We start from the raw sequence: 24579 nt of genomic DNA, 5'->3' as shown, positions 1-24579 counted from the left end.
GAAGTGGCGATTCTGCAATACAAAACTGCACCTTGGTATTCATCATGCACCGCATGGAGACGCTTTCCACAGAGGCTCAAAGCAAAGACAACACCCTTCCAACCACACACCCACAAGGTGTAACCTGCTACTCGCATGGACAAGTGCTTCAGCATCGCACATTGGGGTAGTAAGTGCTCTATAAATACAATATAATACGCCCTGCATTGTGTGTCTCTCTTGGAACACAATGACTATGTGAGGACTGTCTGCCTCCCTCTGCATTAACACATCTCAACTATTGATGACAAGCGTCGGAATTGGTAGGACTGATATGCCCCGTCAAAGGAGAATTCCAAAGAGGCTATGGCTGAAAGATGCACTGGTTGACAGTATAGATTGGGGTCACAAAGCAGAAGATAACACTTATGGCGCAGATTAGGTAGAACACTGGTTATGGGAGCACATCCAGGAAGGGAGGAACAGAGATAGAATAAGAGCCACAATCCCCTCAGTATTCTCACCTGCAACAGCAGTTGGTGAGTTACCTTCACTCCGTGATGCTCTATCACATGTTTGTGTCACTACAGTTTTATTTTGTTCCGTATGGGGTTGGCTCTGTGGTCCTGAAGCTGGAGCTGCTTGCAGCTACTACACTTCTTTCCATGGGGGTTGACAGTGTCTTCCACCTCAGCAAAGTATCCTGCTATTCTTCTCTTAGGATCTCTGGCTGGATTCAGGCTGCTGGGAGACTGGTAACACTCTTGTTCTGGATGTTAGCAGTAAAATTATCTGTGCTAATGTAGAGATCTTTTGGTTCACAATTCTTACTTTGTATTTGCTCATATTTTATCTAACCTACTGCACACTTTCCCTCTGATAGATCGACCACGGCAATGCATTGATTGGCGCGTCCTTGTGGCTGAGATCTTTTGGGGGGGTCTCACCATCATAGAAGACCGAGTGAATTTGACTGAAATGATGAAGTCTCATCCATACTGAATCTCGACACTAACACCAGGCCCATGATGGCACAGGTTTCTTGATGCTTATGTACCATTTCACTTAAAACGACCGTTAACATGTGAGGCCCATGTGCCCAAAACAACATGCAACACCTTTCTTCAAGCATAGTTCTCTGTCTGGGGCCAACGTTCCTCTCAAAGCAGCTGCTGCTTTGCCTTGTTAAAACAAGTGAATACAAATTCAATGGACGGATTTGTGCGCTCGCTCCTGCTGCTGCCTGTCCACCCCATGGATCGAACTTTGGCGTGGCAGTACAATCTGGTTCGGATGGTTTCAAGGACAGCGGAAATACTTGCTATATGGATTGCCTGCTGCCCTGAGCACACGGGCCTCAGTGAACTGGGTTGACCTAAATATAGGATATTCCCAAATGATATTCGACCAAATCAGAGGACCAAACCTCTGATCTTCATGTTGGACACATTTGTTTTCAGCATGTAGACAAATCTTCATAGCTAAGATTTAAATGTAAGATGAATTTAAACAAGTATGATATTTAAATATGCCTCATTCCCCTTGATCCACTGTATTCCATGACGTAAGTGATTCGAAAAAAACAAATGAAGAAGTGAATGCAAGTCAATCTGTGGCCATTTTCAATTTCATGTAGGAAAGGTTTTTGCTGCACGTTTGCCAGACTACTACAGGCACATATAGAGGAATAAAGTGCATTGAAGCTAGCATATACAAGGTCTGGGGAAACCAGAAGGTAATGACCTCAATCTAAGCTCACGGTCCCTCAAATGCAGAGATCTAGGCGAGTCCTTGGCCCTAAGGCAAAGCTTTTTTGTGCATTCTAGGCTTCCCAGGAGTACTTACTACCCCTGTTGCAAAACCTAGCCTCTAGAAGAGACAGGATTTTCAGGGAAGGCCGTTAATCCTAGATCTGCCATTCCACATAGGTCTATGACCAAATGAATCCTCGCCGGGTGTATCCATCATCCTAGCCTTCACCATCCGTGCATCACCTTGTGCAGCTCTTCAGGTTGAGCACATGCTCTATCTTAGTCGTGTGTAGCCTCCGCATCACAGGCTTGAATCCCGGCGCAGCCACTCATCCTTTTATCCTCCCAACAACAAAATGAGGAGTACCAAATCTAGCAACACTCCAAGTACCGACTGGATACAAGTAACGACTGCTCCTAAGAAATATTTGTTTTAGATGTGCCTAAAAAAAGCTGTGTCCAAAATGCCCAGGGCAGGCAGGCCTCACTTGAGAGGTCAGTCACGGAACCCAAGCTCACATAACCCGACTTTTGGCGCAGTATACCACAACCATCCACTCCCATAAAAAGGTGCTGCGGTCCTCACAAAGAAGGAAAAAGGCTCTTGGCAACTTGCTGCCTGCTCTTCTGATAGTATTCTCTGGAGTTGGGCTGATCAGCAGCACTGTTGTTCTGACATCCAGCCCCTCCTGAAAGTCTTGCTGTTCAGATAAAGGGTAAAACGTCTTCTGGTTTCTCCATGCATGGGTCTCCTCTGCTTCTTCACCACTGCCCTTGGATGCAAAAAAGAGACAGCTCCATGGCCCTGTTCACCATTCATCTGGTGAGCAGCGCCATGGATGTGTATTCCATTCAAGTGCACAAACAGCAGGGGGAAATGGATGGCAGTGCAGGTGATGCTTTTCCTTTGAAGTCCCTTTAGCCCAATGGGTGTTGCGCACCTGCCTGGCAGTAGACACTGCACACAGCCCCCTCAGGCTGTAGTAGAACGTAAAGTAGTGTACGAAATTTGAGGCACAGACAGGAGTGCGACAGCGGGGGGTGGGCTATTTTGGGAAACAGTCTTGAGAGGAGTTGTGTCGTGTAACAATTGTCGTGTAACGATTGTCGTATTTTGGAATGCAAGGGCGTGAGTGATGTGCAGATATTTCTGGAACAGTGCGTGGGAAGCTGTGAGAACTTCATATTATTTTGAAAAATAGTCGTACGGGGCTATGGGGAGGACATATTATTTTTAGGGAGAATATATTATTTTGAAGGTGGGCCCGGGGTAGATTGTTCAATGTGTGGACTGCAGGGGGTTTTGGTCGACGATCGCTTACGACAGGACCTGTGGTGACGTGCGGGTTAATCAGAGGTTCGGCAGTTGGAGCTGTGCGATGAGCAGAGGTGAGGGGCCTGGTGTAATGGTTATTTGGGTGAATAGTTTCTAGGGTGGGGATGGTGATGCTCTGTCTATTTCAACGGAATGCGCTGCAGTATGTGACTTGCCGATTATTTGGGGGACTGGGCTGTGGTTGGTACGCGCCTCATGCTCATTATTTTGTCTCCAGGAGTGTTACCTTGGCTTGTGAAGCGCACGCGATTACTAGTACGTGCTAGACGACAATGAAAACACAGGGAGGATAACCAACCCCTCCCCAGATCCCCCAGGCTGTCCCTGACACGTTTGAAGTTTTTATATTATCCCCCTTCACCCCATCATCAAAGGGTGCTCGCCTCACGCATCTCACAGCCCTGGAGGGGTGGATGCAGCGTGGTTGCCATGGCAGCCCGACCTTGCCCTCTCCCTCCTCCCCCTTTACGTCCTTCCCCCTTCCACCACGTCGTAATTGCCGCCCAGACCCCGTTCCCGCCCCCGCTGTCAGTCGCTCTCTCCGATTGGCCGCCACTGCCTCATTATGCAAACTAGCCGCGCGCCCAGCCGAAAAGGGGCAGCGGGCTGACGTCAGCAGGCCCAGGAGCAGCTGCTGGGAGACATAGAAGAAAGAGCGGAAGAAAGAAAGAGGGGACGCGGGGAAGGCAGGGGCGCGAGGGCAGGAGGGCGGGCACTGCCACGCTGACAGGAGGGGAGGCAGGCAGGCAGGCAGGGGGACGGAAAGCCGCCAGGGAGCCGTCCACGCCGGGCGGTGCTGAACATGGCCACGGTGGCCAACGGAGAGCTCGCTCACTTCAGCACCGCGGCCAGCTCCCCGCGCCGGCCGGGCACCATCCCCATGAAGGACCAGGATGCCATCAAGCTCTTCGTGGGGCAGATCCCGCGCAACCTGGAGGAGAAGGACTTAAAGCCTCTCTTCGAGGAGTTCGGCAAGATCTACGAGCTCACCGTGCTGAAGGACAGGTTCACCGGCATGCACAAAGGTGGGTGTTCCCGCTGTCACCTGCCTGTCTGCCTCGCCCTCCCTCGCCCCTCCATTCTGCAAAGGGCACCAGAAATCAAAGGAGGGGTGCAGGGAGGCGGCAGCGGAGTCTCCCTGAACTCGAGGGGGTCTCCTTATTCAGGTTGTCTGAATCACCCATTGTGATGCTGACTCCCTTTCTCAATGGATACAGATACACCCTATACCTGGAAATGACAGCTCTTCGCATCTCACTGTAAAGGAATTATGGCGCATGAAAAATATTTTTGGTTGCAAAATTATATAATTGTTTTAATAATAATATTCAATTACAAAGGTCTCTGTGAAATGAGTTGTCCAAACGTTGGCTGCGAGGAGAAGGGGCGTATTCTTCTTAGTGGCTGAAATGATATGGCACCCAAACTGGCGATCTTTCAGTTGTTGGACTGTATTATGAGCAAAAACTACTTCTTTTAAGTCGAAATTATCCTTTTGTCAAACTCCGTAGGGCGCACGTAGGATTCGTGTTCCGTCCCATTGTTTTTTTTAATCGAAGCCAAGACCCTCTCATTTTAATACCCTTCAAGTTTTAGAAGTACTTAGGTGAGTCGGAATACTTAATAGGAGGTACATCACGTTTTTAAGGCAGCTATTCATACCGAGGTTGTGCCTGTTTGCACGCGCTTTTTGCAGATATGGAAACTGACACATCGATTTGCTCACGATCACGCAATGTTCTCAAATTGGCAAGCTATGATAAAACCGTAAGCATCCAGTTTACGCAGCCGGCATCTTAGCACCCCCTAGGCTGGATAAACTTAAAAAAAAAAATAGAAACCCACTCGTAAACACTGTATTCCACAGGGCGTGCAGCTTGGATTCCTGTCAGAAAGGATAAGGCTCTGTGCAGACCGTCCTATCAGATAGTGGTTAGCACCCCTGGGCCAGCCAGACCCCGATGGCAGCTGGGCACGTCACGTGCTGATGAGGAGACCCTGGGCGCCTCTCATCCAGCATAGCTGCTGCCACCCCGGGGTTCTTAGTGACGTCGAGGAATAGGAGAGGGAGGGATGTGTGCTTGATTTATCCAGGGCGTGTGTGTGTAAGGTAATGGAACGCACATCTCTGTGTGTTTATCTGTGTACCCCTTCATGCTTGAATTAGTATGCTAGTGTACTTATGCATATTTGTACCTGTGTAAGATGTTTAAGAAAAACACGTTTTTGTTGTTGCTGGTTGCATGCACTAACATTGTGGCTGATTGGTCATTAAATAGCATACCTAGAGTTTCAGGAGTTAAATCCGTGTATTGAGATACCATATAGGTGCACCGACGTGCATGTCGGCACGTTGACTAGGCCACGGGGTTAGGTGTTACGATGTATGTTTGTGTATATGCACGGTGGGTGTGTCTATATGTGCTGTGTGACTGAGAAGCGCTGTAGTAGCAATCATGCTGACCTCTTACATCAAAGATGCGGGGTGAAATCACTGGATACATCCCTTTATCTCCTTTTGCCTCGGTCCTTATCTGCACATTTGGCCTCCCCAGAGGCGATTCACTTCATTCGTATGTAGTGTGTTTGAGTGTGCATATTATGGGTCAATATAATGTAAACAAAATATGCAGTTGCGGGATAAGTCGTGCACACTCGCCCACGCCACGCACCACGATGCAGAATGTATTGGCATTTCATTTTCCCCTTACTAAAATTTGCAAACGTTTGCTTCTTAGTGCTGTGATGGTGATATTTTGGAAACCGTTTGTTAAATCACGCATTTTTTCAATAGGCACCATATGGTTTGAATCAGAAGCTGTTGCGTGCAGCGCAGTGGATTCCCTCGTCTTCTAAGCACTGTGGGCTGTCTTCTCACAGAGGCCCCTTTACTGCTACCGCGTTCCCATTGCATGTTCAAGGCTGTCTTAAGATACTGCAGAGCTTCAGTGGTGACTTCAGCTAGAGTGTTTTCATTCTAGCCGAGACATCCTAACAATAAGGCCAACCACTGATACTGTGTTTCAGCTTGTACATAGCGCTTCCTACTCCTGACGAGGCCAGAAAGCACTTTGATGGTGACTGGCTAACCGTGAAGCCATGTCGAGTGTAGGGCTGGAAGGTTGTGGGGTCATTTGTATGGTCTTTGCAAGAAGCATTGGGCTTAGTGGATGTTGTTCAGGGACATGCTTCATATATGTCGTACAGGTACAACAGTTCTTCATTAAGCATGAGTTGGGTCAGGAATGTGTGAGAACAGATATGGCCACGCACGCAGATACATGCCTTTTCAAAGGCATCAATGAATTGGAAAGAGACCTTTATAAGAATTTATTGCAGATCAAAATAATTAGAAACATATAATACATGGGATTCTGCAAACTCCTGGCTGTAATTTTTTTAAGCGACGATTTGTGACATACTTGTTTGCCAATTCTAAAAAAAGACGTCAGAACTCATCTGTATTACATTAATATAGTCAAGTTCTGATGTCACAATGCCTTAGATAATTATAGAAAAGTTCTAATCTTTCAGAATGTTTCTACACATTCTGAACTACTGTAGCTTCTTTTATTGTATTGAACTGTTTCTAATATCTTCTTTTTTCAACTAATTTCTAATAGGTTTTTGTTGTGTTTAATTTTGCACTAGAGTCTCTATTTTCATTCATGTTTGCAAACATACTCTCTCTTTTAAATAAAAAAGCTATAAAGCAAGGTTTTAAGTGGTTTGTGGGTAAGATGATGTTGTGACCATGTACTGGGATAAATTAGCCCCTGCCGTACGTTATGGAACTCCTCGGTGACTTGCAATATCCTAGTAATGTACAGTGGGGGTACTTTATTCCTTATATTATAGATAGACCTAAATGTGGGAAGACCACAAGGCCAGTTCACCCATGTCTGCAAAACAACACCATACCGCCCTCCTGGCGTGGATCCATCCTTGCACCAATCTTCAAAGGCGGGGACAAAAAATCCCCAGGGAATTACCGTCTCATCGCACTCATTGACAACGAAGCAAAGTATTTTGCGGGAGTGCTGCTCAACTCACTTAGGGCATGGTCTGATGAAAACTCTATAATTCCTCCGAATCAAACAGGTTTCACAATAAACACCGGTACCTCAGTCAATCTCATGACCCTTTCATGCTTAATTGACCAAGCGAAATTCTGCTCTTGTTCACTTTATATGGGGTTTATTGACTACCAAGCGGCTTTTGACAATGTCAACAGAAGCAAACTCTGGCAGAAGTTGTCCAGACTTAACATTCCAGAGGCCCTCCTAAGAGCCATACAACTCCTACACCAGGACACATGGGTTAGAATTAAGATCGGGGACGGCTCAAGATTGTCTCGCCCGATTGCGACGGAAAAAGGCCTCAAACAGGGTTGTGTCTTGGCCCCGACTCTTTTTAATCTATTCTTAGCTGACCTCCCTGAAGCTCTTAATAAGGTCAACTCCCATGCTCCCAAATTATCTGGCTTGCCGCTGACAAATCTATTATATGCTGATGACGTGGTACTGTTAAGTAAAACAAAGATCGGAATGCAAAGACTTCTGGATGCTACTTCCGACTACTCTAACGATAATGAGCTCCGCATCAACAACAGGAAGACGAAAATTTTAGCGGTGCACTCAAGGAAAGTTAAGAAACTGTCTTGGGCTTTGAACAATGAAAGCATTGTCGAATCAAATTGCCAAAGGTACCTTGGAGTCACTTTCAACAACAATGGAAAATACAAATCCCACCTAGAAGAGCAAAAAAGGAAGGGTACGGCACTCGCTTTTGCAATCGGACTAATTCAAAAGAAACTACAAGGCCCTACTCTTGCACCCACACTACAGGTGGCTCAGGCAAAAATCATTCCTACCTTAACTTACGGAAGCGAAGCATTAAAAGGATTGGACAGTGACCATCTAGACAAAATAATTACCAAGATCTACAGGTCTGTGTTCAAATTACCAAACCATACATCACCGGCACAAATTAGGTTGGAACTTGGCATCTGCAAACAACGATTGGCCAGAGCCATGTCTTTCCTCGTGTGCTGTCACAAATTGAGGTTATCAAAGGAGGGAAGTTTAGGATACCATTTGTGGGCCAGCATTGATAACAACTCATGGCGAGCAGGACATGAATACTGGTCAAACGGCTTAAAAACCCTGTGCCTAAATGACCTCTGGAACTTGCACGCTAGTCAGATGGAATTCAAAAGGCTAGCGAAAATCAGCACCAAACAATTATCAATAGTGGAAGACAAAGCCAGCCTTGCAAAAAGAAGTCATGGGTGGATGACCCTTCAATCCTATGCCTTGCTAATTCCACAGCCGTACCTTACTATATCGTTCAGTGCTCGGACGAAACTAAGTTTTTTAAAACTGAGACTGGGAGTTATTAACCTGTTGACTCATTGGCCAAAATGGAAAAGAGAACATGGAAAAGTTCAATGCCGACTTTGTGGGACCCACAAAGAAGACATTATACACATCATATGCCTGTGCCCTCTACTATTGACAGAGAGACGGGTCCTACTTAAGCATCATTGGAATAGAAACATGATTAGAAGCTGCAGAGCAGCAGTTTTGGCCTGTTTCGACCCTAGGAACACTAAATTAAATTGTGCCCTAGTAAGATTCATGGAGCGCGCTGCAAAAAAACTTACTGAGCTGCCCAGAGTTTGCGATCCCCCATTGGAATAATGCTGCCAAATTTTACTTGCTGTTGCTGGCTTTTTATGAATATGACTTTTTAAAATGGAAACCTCACTTGTTATCATCTATACATACTGACTTTTAATGAATTTAACATTCTAAATGCAATCTTGAACCTTTTAAATGTTTTGTATTTGCAATGGTTTATTCTTAAATCACGCAATAAAGATTATATTAATGCATGGTGTGCAGTTCACCCATGTCTTAAAGATGTATGCACATAAAGGTGAGGGAGGAGTGAAAAGAGGAAACCTTAAAATAACACAGTTGAAGTCCTCTAGTTAGGCTTTAGGAACATGTTCCTCCAGCCTCTCCCACCATCCCCTTCTTCTTCAAGCACTCTGCCACTCTGCCACCATCCTCATTTTCTTTAAGCATTCTGTTACTCTCTCACCATCACCATCTTCTTTGAGCACTCTGACATAGATGCACGCCTTGGGAAAAAAGTTGAGTAACCTGGACACGACCTCAGAATACCCACTCAATCAAGTTCAGCCACAAAAGGAGCATTCTCACAAAAAGACATCTGAAGTGTTTTGTGTAATCAGCTCCAAACGTCTGTAGTGAGTACTTTGACCACATCTAGCCATGTAACTGAAAGGCCTGGTGCGCCGGCCTCCCTGCGTAATAGCGGAACTGATTGCTAAAGATGACCTATTAGAACATTGGAATGTTGAGAGCTCCATTAAAGACAATGCAGTGGCTCCAAGCTTATAATAGCTGATATAAGCCTTCTGCACCAACAGTCCAATGTTTGTCTTTCTGTTTCTCCATTTTTAATTTGGAACATTCTACTCTTAGGTGGTGTAATATTATAATAGCCTTATACTAGTGTATACCATATTATAATAGCTTATACCAGTTGTAAAAAGACCCTCACCCTCTTTATAGGCCCTTGCCTCTGGTTCCGAGCCTTTAACAGCCGTTCTAGCCCGCCACAGAGGACAATAAGGCTGTAGTAAATGCAGATAAGATTTCTATAACATTCAAAACTCGCTTAACCGTCCACAATCCAGTACAGTAAAAAAAAAAACCTGCCTCCCTAACCCATCTATCTCTGGTACCTCTGTAATAAAAGCAACAGCTTGCTCCCACACCACATCCCTCTGTTCTACTAGCCACTTCATTCTGGACACAGTATCAATTATAGTGTGTTTAGTAATCTGAAAATAACTATCATTTGAATATTCATACAACCCAAATGAAAAAACGTTGTACACCATTGTTGAGCTTTCTCCTCTCAGTACGCGTGGATGAACTTGCAGATATTTTCCGTCATAAAATGTGCATACATTTAGTGAGTGTTACACAAATTACACAAAATTGGCCTCTACATTGAACAAAGAGGGCATTCCTTGCACACAGAAGCAACACAAGATGGCAGTGGGAGACATTTTCTTTCTTTTTTTTTTTTTTGAAAACCTTGATTATATCATTCACAAAAATTACAGTAGTAGACCTACAACCACAGGGGCCGAACACCACATTCAGGATATATATATAAGAAGCTCAATAACACAGCTCTTCAGCCAGCAACCCTGAGGTCTGGCAGCGGTACAGGATATACGTTGCATTAAACACAGTGCAGAGGTCATGGTATTCATAAGGTTTTCATTTTGCATTTAACCCCCCCCCCCCTCCCCCAAAGACAAGATAAAGAAGAAGATACAGGATATCCGGAGCCACACAGTCAAAGATATAATAAAGGTAGGTAGGTGTAGGAAGACAGTCGCGGACCAACTTAAAGAGACAGTAAAGACGCAAGCGCTAGCGAGCTCAAGGAGGGTAAAGAACCGAACAACCGATCTCTCGTCGTAGCCGCCCACCCTCAGACCCCACCCACCTGTACACTTCAGGATGAAACAGAAAGTAATGCTACCGGACACTGCAAGAAGAAGAAAGGGGCCATAGAACAAAACAAAGGCAAAATAACAAACCCCCCCGCACCCTCCACCCTGCACCCCTGCAATGGCTACGGCCTACCCCACTAGCAGCGTGCCTGTCGCCCATAGGAATACCCTAAAAAGAGAGAAAGAGAAAGAAGGGGCCCTAGAACATAACAAAGGCAAAATAACAACCCCCCCCACCCTGCACCCTGCAATGGCTACGGCCCAACCCACTAGCAGCGTGCCTGTCGCCCAGAAACATCCCTAAAAGAGAAAAAAAGCGGAGGAGGAGAAATAAAAACACACTCCCGGACTCCTTTACCCCCCACCAGATGTAACCACCCCGAAACACGGTCAAAATAGAATGCAGAGAAATATAAAATCAATCCGGGGAAGTAAGATACACACCACCCGACTCTTGTACATTACAGGTCACAATCCCAGCATCGAGGTAAATTATTATGCCAAACCCAAAAAAGGACACAAGTTAACCCTGGCCGGTACGATTATTAACCAGAGCACTTATAATCCAGACCACAACAGTGAAAGCAGCAGAGCGTTCATAAAAGTTCAAGTCAGTACGAGCGAGTTGAAAAAAGGATAAAAGTGCACGGCATCCACAAAACAAGTGAGGAAAAGCGTGAAAGGATAATAAGGCTCTCCGATAATCACTGGTGATCCTGTTGAGGCACTCAAGACTGTCCACGTCGATGTTCAGTGGGTTATGGCTCAAGCAGGGGAAGCTAACAATGTTCACGGGCGTGCGAACCATCCTGTAGGGATCAGCAGCACACACGGAATCCGGCTTCCGCACAGGGTCCTCGAAGTTGAGACCACAATGTTCCATGGGTAGTACAGCTGGCTGAAATATTTCCGAAAGGATTCCGGTCTCCGGCAGATATTGTCCACTGTTGCAGACAGTGCCTGGCTTTGGACGATGATCTGTGAGTGGAGTGCCCCAATGGCCGCCATTACGGCATGCAGCGATGGTTTGCCCTCTGTCCTCTCCATCCACGAAGCGACAGAGCAGGATATGAACCCCGGAGGTCGACTACACCGGGGTAGCAGGCACAACTGGAGCAGACAACAACAATGGGCGCCCTCACCTCACGATTTCTACACCTTCGCCGCTAGTCAGGGCTCCGGTCCGTCACCCCCGGGAGGCTTACAATGTCTCCGGGCGTCGGAAACAGGACCGCAGCAACCAAGGAACCACGCTGCAGCGTCTGCGGTGTAGACAGCATATTAAATCGCCATTGGAAACGAGTAAAGTGTGTGTCCGTTCAAGAGACCGGACAAAGCCAAAAATCCACAGCCGATGTTGTTCAACTCCAGCCTGGGTGGGTTGGAAATCGAGGCCCCGGCTTCCACGCTGAGTTAGGCTGAGAATGAAACACAGCGTATCTTCGTCACCCGATAAGTTAAAAAGTTTGGGATTGCACCTCCAGAGTCAGTAACTCCTTGCGTACACGGGAGTCAGGTGTAAAAGCAGGATAGATTGCAGGATATACAAGCTGTTGGCGGAGGTCGGCGGAGCCGGGAGCTTATGCGGCCATCTTGTTTCCCTGCATAGCTCCTCCGAGTGGGAGACATTTTCAGCTCAACTCTGTAAGAAATGGGAACTTTACAGAAATAGACATAACATGAAAAAAAGAAATTACAGATAATTTTGCTCAGAAAATAAAAAATGTTCTTCTACGCTCAGTAGACCCCCATCTGCAATTTGCAAATGAACCATATTGGCAGATATCCACAATTATTCCCATGCTCCAAATAAGAATGTTACATATCTTAAAATAACTTCAATATAACATCTTAATCCGTGACATGATCCCTTTTGGACAGTGTGTGGGGTTATTTATCAAATTCAAACACCAGACTTTTCGTGACGAAAATTAGAAAATAATTGTCATGGGTCGCAGTTACGAAAAAGCAATTGTATTCTTTCTAACAAGCTGGAAGTCTACTCCCAGATGTCTGATGTAGTGTCATTTTAAGAAATATTATTTTTGAAAACATTCTTTTTATTGAACATATGCTTACTATACCAATACAGTAATCGCATAGACAGAGTTACAGTATTGTGGTGAATTGGAGGAAGGTTGTCTACCAATAGGCCATACATTACTGACTTAGGAACTTTACATAAAACCACTTCCCACTGCCTGTATTCTGACTCCACCTGTGCCACTGCTTATTCCCAACTATCGTCTACTGGTGTCTATAGTCCTCCCAATGGGTCCAGATCTTTTCCGCTTTTTGGAGCACCCATACTTGGATGGATAACTTTCTCCGCCTGTTGGCACTAATCCATGTTGTGCTCCCAGTCGTGTACCAGGGGGAAGACTGCTGCACTCCATGCTCGCGCAATATTTCTATTTGCCACGTCCTGAGGCTAGCATGAGCCATGTTCCCACGCCGGTTTTATTATGAGTGGACGATGCTGCAGAGAGAGGTCGATACTCAATGATTGTTGTATAGAGGACTGCTAGTTCACAACCCCCCACCCTAGCCCGCCCCACCCCACCCACCACCACCCGCGGAACTCCCTCCACTGGCCGCTACTGCTGGAGACCCATGGCCTCGGCCATAATTCTGACGACTCCCTCCCAGTATGGTTGAATATTGAGGCACGCTCATATTATGTGAAAGAACGAGCCTTCTTCCCCACACCTCCAGCAACACAGGTTCGACTCACAGTGCCCCCATTGATGTGAAGCATCCAGGAGGCATATGAACCATGCAAAAGTCTCAGTTGAATCAGTCAGAAGCGCACCCTTATGGTCACATCTCTAGGGCATTAAAATGCATCTGCCCCGTCATCGTCCTCCAGGAGCCCCACTTCAGATGCTCACGGCTCTTTTAGGGGGACCAGGAGGCCTGGAGAGCTATTTATGAGCTTAACGGACGTGAAAGAAATGGCCCTCTCTACCATCCGATCTAAGAGGAGCCAGTCCTCCATATGTGAGTGTTCGGGTACCAGTTTTCTGTCCGGTATATGACATCTCCGGGAGGGTTTTAACTGTAGGTACTGAAAGCAATCACTGTCCACCATTTGATATTCAGTTTTGAGGTCCTTGAAGGCGATCATTGCTCCATTCTGCCAGACATCTCCAAGATGTTCAGTTCCAATGATATTCCATACCCGGAAACCCTGCAAGCGGCACACCTGCCGCAGCCCATCACAGTCCCAGAGCGGGGTCCGAGCGATCAGCGTGTTGTCCCATCGCAGTAATTTTGTGGCCTCATGCCATGCCTGCATCCCTGTCTGCGTGTGCGCTGCGAGCCGTCTCTCGCAACTCTTCCGATAGAGCGCCGCCAGGTGACCCCCTACACCCACGGTGTACCGGTCCACCCGGTATGCCGGCTCTGTGATAGCAGCAAAAATCCAATCATTGATATTTATCAATTGGGACATCAGATAGTAGTATCTAATGTCAGGAACCGTCAATCCACCCACATACACCCCTCGAAGTTTACGCAGCGCTATGAGTGGGCTCTCCCCAGCCCAAAGGAGGTCACAGAGTTCCCCATCTATCGTTCAAAAGAAGTCATTTGAAATCCTATAGGAAATATTCTGGAGCACATATAATAAACGCGGGAGGACCATCATATGAAAGAGGATGGCTCTACCCACTTAGGATACTGGAAGCTCCCACCAATGGATGACATCCCCTCGCAATCTCTCCAGCTGCGGTAGAAGGTCGAAAGACACGACCCCCCCCCACTTAGGTATACAGATACCCAGATATTTGAACTCTTCCCTCCACACCAGCGCCCCACAGGCTGTCATCAGGGGGGGAAGCCCTCTGGCCAGAGGAAACACCAAAGACTTATCCCAGTTTATCTGGTGTCCAGAGTAGCTCCCAAAAAGCTGGAGTATGTGCAGGAGTCTATGGGTTGCCTGTCGAGGTCTGTGCGCATATAGGAGGATATCATGAGCGTACAGGGAGATAGGCTCCTCCAATACTCCCTCTCCCACAATGCTGTGAACAAGGGGATCATGTCGCATCCATGCTGCAAGTGGTTCTAGTGCAAGCACTGCAATCATAGAGGACAGTGGCATCCCTGAAGTGTGCGCCTATGCAGCGGGAAAGCAATGGAAACTGTCCCAATAATCCCGACTTTCGCCATTGGTTCGCAGTACAACAGTCAGACCCACTCACAAAACTTGTCACCGAAGCCAATTCTGGACAACTCTGCAAAGAGGTACGGCCAATCTATGCTATTAAATGCCATCCAGCCAGAGCAGGGCAGCAATCTACGGGTGTTTCTCTGTCATTTGCATGACTCCAGGGACGTCAAAGATTTAGCCATGTGTTCCTCTGCGGCATAAATCCCGATTGGTGGGGATGGACCACTGACAAGATAATTGGGCACAATCTATTAGCCAGCGCCTTGCCCACATTTGAACGGATATTGGGGGCCCGTGCAAGACATATTTTTGGGGGGCCTGTTCAGAACAACTTTGAATGTTATTACCCGTTTCCTGCTATTTCAAGCCCTCGTCATGCCAAACAATACTGAATATAAGTTAACATTTCAGAAACAGGATCACACTAAAACAGTAAAACTGTATCGTGTCCAGTGACACAAAAATCCTTAAGGTAACACTGAGTAGAAAGTGACCAGAGGTAAAGGCAGACAGAGAGAGGGAGAGAGTTTGTGATAGCAAACTAGAAGGTTAAATAGAGAGGAGGCTCACCTTCTCAAGGGGCCCCTTGGAAGATAGGGGCCATGGGCAATTGCCCATTTTGCCCATACCTTAAAAAATCACTGATCTGATGCATTAGAGGTTCTTGGACATAATTTAGGCAATTTCCGATCCTGTCCACTTGTGCATAATGACTTACCACTGGAATGAAATTAATCTGATATACAGCCTGATTCATCATGCTGTATTGCGCTCGCAAAGGGCCAGAATCTGAGAACCTGCCCCTTTGCGAGTGCGATTTTTGCATTTGGGATTCATCATCCCAAATGCAAAAATCGGTAATAGCGATTTCGCTATTTTGCGAGGAATTACATTTAAGGAATCTCTATTTGAGATTCCCTAAATTCAATTCATCATCCATTTTAAACTTGCGAATTCGCAATTTCGGCACGCTATTTACCGCGAGGTCAAACCTCGTGGTAAATAGCAAAAACTTAGAAAAATGCTTTTAAAAGCATTTTTCTAAGTTGCATGTTGCACACACACATGTCCTTTGGACATGTGTGTGCGCAACACCTGTTTACATTTGCATTTAAGGGGTGCTACAGGGTGTCCTTTGGACACCCCTGGCACCCTTTAAATCGCTATCTTATTTGCGATTAGCTAATTGCTAATCGCAAATAAGGAATACTCCCCATTCATTCCTACGGGCCTTTTGGCCCATAGGAATGAATGGGGAGTTATTCCTTATTTGCGATTAGCAATTTGCTAATCGCAAATAAGGAATATGTAGGAATCGCATTTTTTTTGCGATTCCTACATGAATCCCGTTTTGCGAGCCTGTAATAGCGATTCCTTATGAATCGCTATTGAAGACTCGCAAAACGGGTCTTTCATGAATCAGGCTGATAGTCTTCTAGACACACGCCCATGTGTTCTTGTCACTTTTCTGACAGAGTGGGGTTGTTTGAACATTAATGCAAGGGCTAATTTTCTTTTGCTGTCCAGCTCTGATCATATGGATTTCTCGGAATCACCAGACACCCCTACAGACCTGCCTGGTAGTGTGTAAGAAGGTCAGTGCACTTTGCAGCCCATAGTAGGCAGTGGCTGTTCACATATTGCCTGTTTAGTGCAAGCGCTCTCCTTGTTGTGCATTTATGCCTGTGCTGTCTTAAGGGACATGTAAGAACATTGATGTCACAGGGGCCTGATGACATCAATCAATCAATCAGTCAATAGGTATAGCACGACAAATCACCCCCTAAAGGGTATCCAGATGCTTGAGGGTTGTGAGAGTTTGGTGACGCAGTTCAACAGCCAGGTTTTGAGTGCCTTCCGGAATTCCAGAATTGAGGTGGAGGTTTGTCGCTGCAGGGGTGGTCATTCCACGTTTTTGTCGCGAGGTAGCAGAAGGAGCATCCTCTCCTGTTGCTTTGGTGATTGCAGGAGGTGTGGGCAAGTGAGAGGGATGCAGAGCAAGGTTGTTTGGTAGGTCGGTGAAAATTCAGGCGGTGGTTGATGTAAGCTGCACCTTGGTTGTGCAAGACTTTGTAGACGTGGATCATCAGCTTGCATTGGCATCTCTTCTGTATGGGGAGCCCGCGGAGCTTCAGGACACGCTGTGCACAGCCAGCCCAGAGGGGATTTTTGCTGTCTACCTCACTAGAATACTTCTTTACCATCCACCCACACTTTTCATTTGCAGTCGGATAGTCAGCTGGGTTTAGGCCTGCCTCTTGACTTGGTGGTGTGCTGGCTGAGATCTGGCTGTGTGTATTTAATAATGGCATCCAGTGGTCAAGGAATACATGTAGCTGAAACAGAGTGAGAGAGAGGGAAAGAGAGAGAGGGAAAGAAAGAGAAAGAAGCAGCGAGTGAGTAAGGGAGACAAAAAGAGCAGGAAAGTAAGAGTGTGATCAAGAGAAAGGGTTCAAGAAAGAGAAGACAACTATCTTCCTCTTTACTTTTCTTCTCCTCACCTAACCCCTTCTGGGATCCCTCGGAGATCCACATTTTCCTCTGTCTCGTTCATTCTTTACTTCAGGCCCTTTGAGCCCTGAACTACCCACACAACACTCAGCCTGAGCCCGCAACACTGACTTAAACAAGAAGGCGTGTATTCTTGGTCCTCGTTTATTCACAACCAACCACTGTGAGACCTAGAGCTATCAGGAACTGAAAGCCACCATGATGCACATTCTGACACTGGGCAGCTGTTTATACCAGTGTTTCCTGATCTGGGAAGCCCCAAGCTGATTTCTGGTGGGCCGCCAAAGTCCAGGCAATAAATAAAACTACCTATAAATTCTGCATTTCTCTTGTCACATTTGGTGCACTTGAAAGACAGAGGTCAAATGCCAGACTATGTCTTCTGCTGCTTCTTAACACAGAAACAGGTGTTTATAAACTCTCACTGCAGTCAGAAAAAGAAAAAAAAAGTGAATTATGTGACAATCCTGCTGGGGTACATGATATGTAAAAGGAAAGCAAGAGGAATATCTTTTATCCTAACACACACCAAAATGTAATTATTTGCAAATTTACTATACACAATCAGCAGTTAGGAAAGCAAAATGAAGCACATTATTTGTAATTCTGAAGTGTTATGGAAACGAAGATTTTGGTAGGATCAGAATAATTCAAGACAGTTTGTGATGCACAAATAATACATATTCTTTGAAACACGATTTCTACGCATTATTTCACTTTGGGGAATACATTTTTATTTATAAAACTATAAAACTATGTCTATGCAAATTAGTGACCATTTCAATGGAAAATGTGCTGTCTGTGAGTAACAATGTGCTACCACATGATGCTTTATTGCATTAGGAAATCATCCCCCTCGTGTCCATTAAAGTTAGGTGGGTCGCAAAAGATTGTTATACTAAAAAGTAGGTTGTGGTTCTAAAAAGTATGGGAAGCACTGGTCTGTATTCTAAACCAAACCCTACCTTAGGCTAAGGAAGTGGGCTCTGCGCAGGGCAAGACTCAACATTTTTCTACTTTGGCATTCTCCTGGCAGACTTTAGGTATGAGGGCAGCTTTCAGGGCAGGATGGACAGCTAACACCAAATAAAGTCCCCCCAAACCTTTGTTTCTAGTCACGTCTTCCTGCATCCTGGGGCCGTTTTTAATATTTTTGGCAGGGCATATTTTTGTTTCCAGTCTGGCCCTGGTTCTGCATCTTTCTCAACCACCTGTTTGGGAGTCATCATGTAAACAGGCCCAGCCTACAAGGCTTCTTCCTCCATACTCAGACTCCAAAGGGCAATCATTTCTTTCTTGAGGTTACCAAACCCAGTACAAGCCAGCCTAGATTTGAACTCTCTCTTCTGGACTGCACCAACAGGCTCTGCCTCTGGTCACTCACATATTTACTCCATAAACTCCTATGGGTTTCGAAAAGTCTTCACCCCTATTACCTTCAGTCCCTCCAGTCCTCATCCTACTCCTTACAAAGTGGAGATGACCATTCCCATGACAGAAAAAAAGAACAGGAGAATGCTGGGACACCTGCTGGTTGTACTTACCTGCTGCTGCTTCTTGCAGCGGACTTCTCTGGATGTCTTCGTTGGGCTATTGCGTGATCTCCTCACCCGCTGGTCTTGCCAGGAGCCGAATGTGTTGGCAGCCGGCCCTTTGTGGCTGGGGCACCGGTCCTCCTGGTCTGTTCCGATTTAGAGGACGCATCTTCCTGTGGTTGGGCCGATCTGGAGGACGCACTGCTGCTGCGGGGTACCTTGGGGCCGGTCTTGGTAGTGCCCCTGGAGTTCTTGGATGGCCGGAAGCCTTTTCCTCCTGCTGCCTTGCTCCCTGATGCCTCCTGTTCTTGTCTGCTCTCTGCTGTTGTGCAGCAGCGTGCCTGGTTGGTTCCTGGGTGAGAGTGCACCTGGGACTGCCAGGTGCTGTTGGCTTTTACGATTGGCTCCACCTGAGACTACCGGTTGCTGCAGGCTTTTCATGTTTGCCCGGTGCTAGGCTGTTGGAGGGCACCTGGGCTGGCTGGTGGGGGCAGATGGTGTCTGTCTACCCCGGGGGTAAGTACAGCATAGCGTTTTTTTCCGGTCTTGGTTTTACCTGAGGCCTTTCGCCCTTCTTGCCTGTATTCTGGTCTGCTCTCGGGTTTGGGCCTGGTTCGTGCCTTTCCTGGGGCGCCGTCTGGGACTGCCTATAGATTTTGGTGCTCTCTGGCCTTTTGGTGCCCCGGCATCCCTGTTGCTTGATCTGTGTTTGGGTTTCTGTTGTCTCTCTCTCTTTCAGGGGGTGTTTCCGGATGGCCTTCTGCCTGGCGCTGCACTGATTGTCGGTTCCTGGGCTGGCTGGTGGGGGCTGACGGTGTGTTGTGGTGTCTGCCTTCCGTAGGGTAAATACCGCATGGCAGTTTGTCTCCTGTTCTGGCTCCCTGACTCTGGCCTTTGGGGTCCCTGGCCTCCCTGTTGGTTGTGTACGTGTTTGCTGCCTTTTGCCCTGCGCTGCATTGGTGGTCTGTGTCTGGGCTGGCTGGTGGGCGTTGCCAGGCTTGTGTGGCATCTGCCTGCCCGGGTGGTTTTTCCTACAGGTTTTCTTGTCGAGTTTTTTGCCTCCTGCGTCGGGCCCTAGGGGTTCCCAGGCTCCCTTCTTCTCCGGTTCCTTTCTTGCTTGGGGGGTTGGGGTGCGGGGGGGGGGGGTGGTGATGTACCCTCCCTCTGGCCTAGCATGGCCCTTGCCCTTGGCGCTGGTGTGCTGTGCCTCTGCTGCCACTCGCTGGTCTCCCACGGCTGTCCGTGGTTGGCTGTTGGCTCAGGGCTGCGCTGGTGGTGCCCATGGTGGGCCTGGTTGCCAGTATTGGTGTTTGCCTATTGCCCAGCGCTGGGTTGCGGGTTGCGCTTGAGCTGGCTTGTGGGGGTTGGGTGCCATGTTGTAGTATCTGTCTCCCCTCTCTGGTTCCTTTTGAGTTCTTTGGCACCTATTGGGGCTCCTCTGCCTCTCTGTTGCCAGTTCATTTGCTGCCGGTGGGGGCTGGATGTTATGGGCCATCCTTCGGCTCTGCGGCTCCTTGGATTCTCCCCTGTTGCTTCTGCCTGGCTGGTGGGGGTGTTGGTGGGGTGATGGGTGTGGTCTGGTGTCTGTCAGCCCTGAGGTGTGTGAAGCGTTGCAGCTTTCTGGTTTTCGCTCTTGCTTGGCGGGCTTGTTGTTTCCCGTTTCTGGGCTGTGTCTTTTTTCTGGCTGTCTACTCTGGTTCAGGGGCTGGTTTTGGACCTATGTGCTGGTTCCTGTTCTTCTGGTTCTTTTTGGTGGTCTGCGGTTGCGGGGTCTGCTGAGGTTCGGTTTCTCCCCTGTCCCTCTTCTGGTGCTTCCCTCTCTCGGTGGATTGTGCACCTTTGGGTTCTCTGGGCTCGTCCCTCATTGGGTTGTGGTGTAGCCGGTCTGGTGGTAGGTCCTTGGCTTTGCCTCTGTCTGTCTTGACCTCACTGTCCCTGTGTTTGGCCTCTCTTTGCCTCTTGGTGGTGCCCTTTCTGCCTGGTTGGGTCTGGCTCCGGCCATGAGGGCCTTGGTCCTTGTCCTTGTCTGGTTTTCATTTCTCTGGTCGCTTTGCGTCTGTCTGCCCCTTGGTGGTTTACGGTCCTGTGCCTGGTGTTGCTGGGGACCGGGCCAGCCTTCTTTCCCTTTCCTCTGGCCACTCCTCTGCGCCTGCCTGGTGTAGGCTGCTTGGATACCTCCTTGTCCTTCTACCTCTTTTGAGTTCCCCGTATGGCTTGGCTGTGGCTGGTTCCTGTGCCTTTCTATGGGCCCTCAGAGGTTGGGGGTTTCAGGGTTGTGGCAGTTGACCTGTGCTGCTTCTTCCGGGCCCCTGGGAGTTTCCCCCTTCCCTGTTCTGGGTTCTTCTTCTCTGTCCGGTGGCTTGTTCTTCCCCAGTCCCATGTTTCTCCCCGGTGGTCGACCCCCAGGTTTCTGGTTGGGGGTCTCACCCTTGGTGGGAGTTGTTTGTGGTTGCTTCTTCCCTATTGGCCCTGTTTGGTCTTTGGGTTCCCCTGGACTCGGTGGCCTTGTGGGTTTTGCCTCTCCTTGCTCTTGGTTTGGTGCCCAGGTCTGGTTCGGGGTCTGTTAGGGTCCGTCCCTTGCTTCCTTGGGCGGGGCCCTTTTGGCCTAGGTTTGTTGGGGGGAAGGGTTGTGCTTCTGGCCTCTCCCTTGCCTTCGTTCAGCAGAGTGACAGGTTTTATGTCTTAGTGTCCCCTGCTATCATGGTGGTTCACTCGGTCCTGGCTTGTTGGCCTGTCCCTGTGCCCAGAGTCCTTTTCCGGTTTATTTTGGGGGGTTGTTGTCCAGTGACTCCACTGGAGGTTGATGCTGGACGTTCCTGCCCCATGGCCTGGTCCACCTCTGGGGGTTGTCCTGGAATCTCTGTTGCCCAGGGCTGTCGGGTTGGGTGGGCTTGCTCATGGTAGCTGCTCCCTCTCTTTCTGGTTTGCTCTGTCTGGGCCTGCCCTTGGTTGGTCCTCTGGGTCGGTGCCTTGGGTCTTTTGGCAGGCATTGTCCTCTTTTGTCTCGGCTGGTCTGCTGAGGGCATCCCCCGGTGGGTTGAGGTTGGTCCTGTGGTTGGTCTTGTCGATCCTTTGTCTTCCGTTTTGGGTTGGGCTTGTTGGGTCTCTTTGCTCCCCTCTGCTTTCTTGTGGGGGCGTTGTGGTTCTGTTTTTTAGCAGGGTGGGGTGTTCTTCCCTTGTCTGCGGGGGTTCACTCTTTGTCATTCCTGCTGCTGATTCTGGGCATTGCGTGGTGTTCCTCACCTTGGTAGCCTTCTCGTGGATTGGGTGCCCTTTTGGGGTTATTTTGCCGTGGGGCCCTCTTCTGCTGGTTGTTTTGAGTGGGTCCTAGTTGCTTCGGCCCTTCTGGGTGCTACCTTTGGTCCTGGGTCTCTGTGCTTTGCCTCCTATCTGGCCTTGCCCGGGGGTCTTGTGTCCCTGTTAGTGTGGCCCTGGCTTCGTGAGGTGTTGGGCTGCCTTGGGTCTTCTTCAGTGGTTGGCCTCGTTGCTGTCCTACTGGTGGGGTTGGTCTCTGGTCCTTTGTTGTTGGATTCTCCTCCTCTGTGGTGGGATCGGGGTGTTCCCCATGTGGGTTGTCTGCCCAGAGGGGTGGCGGCTCCGTGTTTTTTCTCCTTCTATTGCTATTCTTGGTCGACTCTTGCTTGTTTTGGGGTATTCGACTCTGTTGTTTGGTTTGAGGCGTTGCGGGTTGTGCACTCCTGCGTGTGTTTTTTCCCTTTGGTTCTCCTGTTTGCTACTTTTGGGGATGCTTCTTTCGGTGTGGTGTCCGTGGTGTTTGTGGGAGTCCGGAAGGACGGGTTTCTGACCTTGGTATGCTCTACTTTGTAAGGAATGGAATGAGGACTGAAGGGACCGGGAGGTAATGCCCTATTACTTACTGGTAATCTTCATTACTTCTGGTCCCTATGTTCTGGTTCGATTCCTTACAGCCCTCCCTCCTGGATGGCTGGCCTTCCTGTTGGTGGCTTGGTAGTTCAGGAGGAATGCTGGGTAGGTACAGGTTATGTACTCCAAGAGGGAGGGGGTGGGGTTAGGTGTCCCAGCATTCTCCTGTTCTTTTTTTCTGTTGTGGAGATGGTCATCTTCACTCTGTAAGGAATGGGACGAGGACAACCGGACTAGGAGTAATGAAGATTATCGGTAAGTAATAGGGCATCCACGGCCAGCTCTAGGTAGTTACAGATGACGTTAGCATTTGCCATTGGTGTCACCAGCTAAGGGTCATCAATGTTCTGCCGTGCTGGTAGTGGCTTGAATGAGAGGTGCATTATGAACCTCTCTGTGCTGCAGTGTTACATACATGTTTACTTATAACTCTTTTTAATACATAATTGCATTTTGTTGCCAGTAACTGAACACTTTTACACTTGCAATTTAAATTGAAAAACTGCTAAACAGACAGCGATTGCAGCCACCAATGACACAATTATAATAACTATATATTTTGCTCAAAAGCTAGTACCGGGACCAATAGGCGGCACCTCCTCCTCAGATTTCCAACTGCTTTACAACTTATGCATTATTTTAGTTTGGCTATGTTTTCTACGGAACAGTATTTGTCACATAACATGTGTGCCCATATCTCAGGATAAATAAAATCCAAGCCAGCAAATGGGAACCCCCTTCTATGCACCTGGCACGCATCTTCCTCAGACTCATCTTTACTCCACTTTCATCTCATTCTGTCCCTGCTTCATAGAATCATAATAGCTGATAATACATAACAACTGGCAGGCGTATCAGAGCACCCACCCATTGACTCTTCATACAAGATACCTCCCTACAGAGAGACCCTTCAAGTTTGCCCCTTTAAACACTAGAAAGAGATAAAGTAAGAGGTTGACGTCTGTGCTAACCCATCCCCCCAACCAAGGTCCTTCCCAGCCTTTCCTCATATCCTGAGCAAACGTATATGGGCCAGATGTACGACCGTTTTTTTGCAGTCGCAAATGGGAAATCGTTCCGTTTGCGACCCCAAAATATGTCTGTGCAATGTACAAACCCTATTTTGCGATACAGTAACCTTCTACGGAGTCACAAAATAGGGTTTGCGACTCACTATTAGGAAAGCATGCCAAGGGCGTCCCTTCCTAATAGTGAGTCGCACTTCTATGTATGATTGTTTTGCGACCGGAATGGCCTATTTCAAATAGGTGGTAAGCCACTCACAAATGGAAAGGGTCCTCAGGGAACCCCTTACCCTTTGTGACTGGCAGGGAATTTTTTTTTAAGAGCAGGCAGTGGTCCCACGGACCACTGACTACTCTTGAAAAATTAAACAGACCCGTTTCATTCTTCTTTTTTAAATGCAGCCCGTTTTCCTTTAAGGATAACCGCTGCATTTAAAAAAAACTGCTTTATTTAAAAAGCAGTCACACACATGTTGGTCTGCTGACCCCAGCAGGCCACCATTCCTGTGAGTGTTACCCATTCCCAATGGGGTCGCAAATTGCGACCTGACTCATGAATAATAATGAGACAAGCCCGTTGAGACCTCATTGGGAATCGCACACAGTGTCGGAGACACTGTTGTACATTCCATTTTGCGAGTCGCAAATTAATTTGCGACTCACAGAATGGAAGGGTCGTACATCTGGCCCTATGTTCGTTAATCAGACGGAGTGCCTTTATTTTCAAACAACTACAGTGTTGCTGAAATAGTTAATGGAAATGGCAACATGCAAGATTGCTGCATAACTGTTGACTGCAGGGTAGAGGTGAGCGTGCTCCTT

General features: G+C 47.7%; 1 protein-coding gene across 1 annotated transcript in view; it reads left to right on the top strand.

Moving 5' to 3' along the window:
- Window positions 1-3781: 3781 nt before the first annotated feature.
- The window catches only part of CELF6 (CUGBP Elav-like family member 6), a 675122-nt gene continuing 654324 nt past the window's right edge, over window positions 3782-24579 (top strand). The window contains exon 1 of the mRNA XM_086959242.1: window positions 3782-4091. Coding sequence (XP_086815368.1) covers window positions 3869-4091 — 223 coding nt within the window. The 5' untranslated portion in view covers window positions 3782-3868. The remainder of the gene's footprint in view (window positions 4092-24579) is intronic.

This window comes from Lissotriton vulgaris, chromosome 2_2, assembly GCF_964263255.1.
Source record: "Lissotriton vulgaris chromosome 2_2, aLisVul1.2, whole genome shotgun sequence".
Taxonomy (NCBI): domain Eukaryota; kingdom Metazoa; phylum Chordata; class Amphibia; order Caudata; family Salamandridae; genus Lissotriton; species Lissotriton vulgaris.
The sequence above is the reverse complement of the archived record's forward strand: the minus strand, read 5'-3'. Positions and strand labels throughout refer to the sequence as shown.